The 2,759-nt window shown below is 40.3% G+C and overlaps 1 protein-coding gene across 1 annotated transcript; it reads left to right on the top strand.

Moving 5' to 3' along the window:
• Positions 1-559: 559 nt before the first annotated feature.
• Positions 560-2,427, top strand: LOC115986264 (putative disease resistance RPP13-like protein 3). The gene is made up of 2 exons (XM_031109109.1): positions 560-2,271; positions 2,349-2,427. Exons 1-2 carry the CDS (start codon positions 560-562, stop codon positions 2,425-2,427), a joined length of 1,791 nt encoding a protein of 596 aa, XP_030964969.1.
• The last annotated feature ends 332 nt before the right edge of the window (positions 2,428-2,759 follow it).

The raw sequence follows: 2,759 nt of genomic DNA, 5'->3' as shown, positions 1-2,759 counted from the left end.
ATTTTTAGATCTTAATTTTAATGATTTTTGGTTTTATTATTGTTTTTTATTTAATTAAAATTAATAAATTAATTTTTTAAATTTATATACTGACGTGGCATTATATATTGTGCAATTATATATATTTTTAAGTTAATTCCTCCAACTATCACCTTAGTTATTTTTGTCAGTTGATAGATAGAAATAACGAAAATAACATGCATTAATTGGTTTATAGAGTAAAAATAGTAAAAATAAAATATAAAGACCAATAGTGTATTTATTATGTTTGTTTGTTTGTTCTTTTTCTTTTTTTCTTTTTTTTTCTTTTTTTTTTTTGGGTAAACGTAGATCACGCATTCATTCATTATTTCCAGTGTATTGAATGAACAGCACAACGAACAAAATCTAACTTCAATTAAAGGGCAAGAAGGGAACACAATAAACTCCAACCGAGCTGGAGCCTGAAGCTGAGTTTCCCTTCCACTTACTAAATTCACGAGAGATCTAGAAAAGAGGATGGAGAATTGTCAGAACACATGATGACTCCGTGGGAAAGGATATAAGTCTGAGAGCAACAATGGTGGCTGAAGTGCCTGTCATAATTTTATTAGAGAAATTACGGAAGCTGCAGATTGCCGATGAAAGAGTAAGGCCTCCAGAACTGAGAGCTGCAGTGGTCACTGCAGTCAATGAACTAAGACATATTTTTAGCTTCCTCACGAAGCCAAACCAAACGAACATCACCGAAAATTTGAAGGGGCTGCTAGACTCTATTTATTCCGCAGACAACACCACCGAAAGTGTCCTAACTACAGTACAAGGGAGACGAAAGGGCGTCACTGAAACAAAATTACTGGAGGAGTTCAGGAGGAGCTTCGGCAAAGTATCCGTTGAATTTTACAAGTTCGGCCCTCATGATCTGCCAAACGAGAACGTTGATCCAATTACTGTTGTGTCGGAACAAGCAGGCTTCCAATATGATCAAGAGCTGTATGTTCTCACTGGACGTGAAGAAGAGGAAAAGGAACTGGTACGACGACTTATCAAAGACGACGAGAAATGTCTCCGTGCAATTGCGCTGGTTAGTGAAAAAGAACTTGGCAAGACAGCTCTTGCAAGGACTGTTTATAATAAACCAGTCATTCGGCAGCATTTCCAGTGCCGTGCCTGGGTTCATATTCCCAAAGATCTTGAATGTAAGGATCTCTTGATTATCATATTAAGAACGATTCCAGATTGCGTATTGCAGGGCATTGAGCTTTGGGACGAATCCAAACTGACTGCTAAGCTTGTGGAGAGTCTGATGAAGCACAGATTTCTAGTAGTCTTGGATAATGTCTTCCAGGTTGACATCTGGCACATGCTCGCACGTTCATTTGCGGACGCTAGGAATGGAAGTAGGGTCATCCTCACAACTCGCCTCTCTGATGTAGCAATGGATGCTGACCCATGGAGCAGTCCGATGAAACTGGCGCCGTTGACTCCTCAGAAAAGTTGGGAGTTTTTCTTGAAGAAGGCAGGCAGAGAAGATAATTCAGACTTAAACGAGTTCATGGATAAAATTTTGAGGGTATGTAATGGTTTTCCTGCAGCAATCCTCCTATTAGGAGGACTGTTGTCAACCATACAATTAAGTGAGTGGGCAGAAGTAATTAATCATGTAGCCGGTGAAGATCAATCAACTCCCTCAAATATTGTAGACTGGAGCTATCATAAGCTACCATGTGTACTAAAACCATGTTTCCTTTATTTGACTATTTTTCCTAAAGCGTATGAGATCCCCATACGGAGGTTGTTACACTTGTGGCTTGCAGAGGGATTTGTTCCAATATCATCTGAGGCGAACGATGTCAATGTGGCCAAGAAATATTTCGATGAACTAGTCCGTAGAAACATGATCGAAATACAAAGATGGAAGCCAGATGGAACCCCCAAAACATGTCTTATGCCATGTTATCTCTATGATGTGTACTTGCCAAAAGCTGAGGATATAGGATTTCTTCATGTCTCGCATGGGAAGTCAGATACATCTGAAGGCTCAATTATGTTTAATATTCAGAGACTTGCACGTCGATTTGGCAACGATTCTAGTGTAGAATCTCATATTGAACATCTTCGCTCGTATGTTTCTTTTAACGATCAAAAAGTAAATAGATCCAGCAGAGAAATTGCGAGGTCGCCCAAAAAACTAATCACTGAGACAGGTTCTTCCCCGCTGAAGGTGCTTGATCTAGAGGGTGTCTACAAACCTATGACACCTAGTAAACTTCGGGAGCTACAGAATCTAAGGTACATAAGCTTCCGATGGACTTGTCTAGACTCATGTCCGGAATCTATTGGGTATCTACCGTGCCTGGAGATTTTAGATTTGAAGTATACCAATATAACCACTCTGCCAAGTTCAATCTGGAAGGCAAAGAACCTGCGACATCTCTATATGAATGAGGTGTCGATTCGGAAGCCACCGAAAGAGCCTTCAATCGTCCTCCAGTCGGTAACGGGGCTCCTTATTGATTCTAAGGACCCCAAAAAGTACGGCTTAGACAAGTTCACTGGCCTTAGGAAATTGGGACTGACATGCCGTTCAAAATCATCAGTGGAGAAAATAGTCCACTGCATCTCACAACTTGGCAACCTACAAACCTTAAAGTTGAGATCAAGGGATCAATTTGGTCCACCTTTGGAACTGACGTTGAGTCAGTTGGGAGGCCATCCGTCTCTCTCAAATTTATATTTGTTTGGAGCTATGTACCGACTCACATTAGGTGACTTTCCGC

This window comes from Quercus lobata, chromosome 4, assembly GCF_001633185.2.
Source record: "Quercus lobata isolate SW786 chromosome 4, ValleyOak3.0 Primary Assembly, whole genome shotgun sequence".
Taxonomy (NCBI): domain Eukaryota; kingdom Viridiplantae; phylum Streptophyta; class Magnoliopsida; order Fagales; family Fagaceae; genus Quercus; species Quercus lobata.
Note: the sequence above shows the minus strand (reverse complement) of the source record. Positions and strands in the feature narration are given on the sequence as shown.

What these genes read in the sequence shown, in the direction of transcription:
- LOC115986264 (XM_031109109.1), top strand. Translation starts at nt 560, where the DNA reads ATGGTGGCTGAAGTGCCTGTCATAATTTTATTAGAGAAATTACGGAAG. An exon ending in CGGGAGCTACAGAATCTAAG is followed by an intron (nt 2,272 to 2,348) that starts GTACATAAGCTT and finishes TGGAGATTTTAG; the next exon opens with ATTTGAAGTATACCAATATA.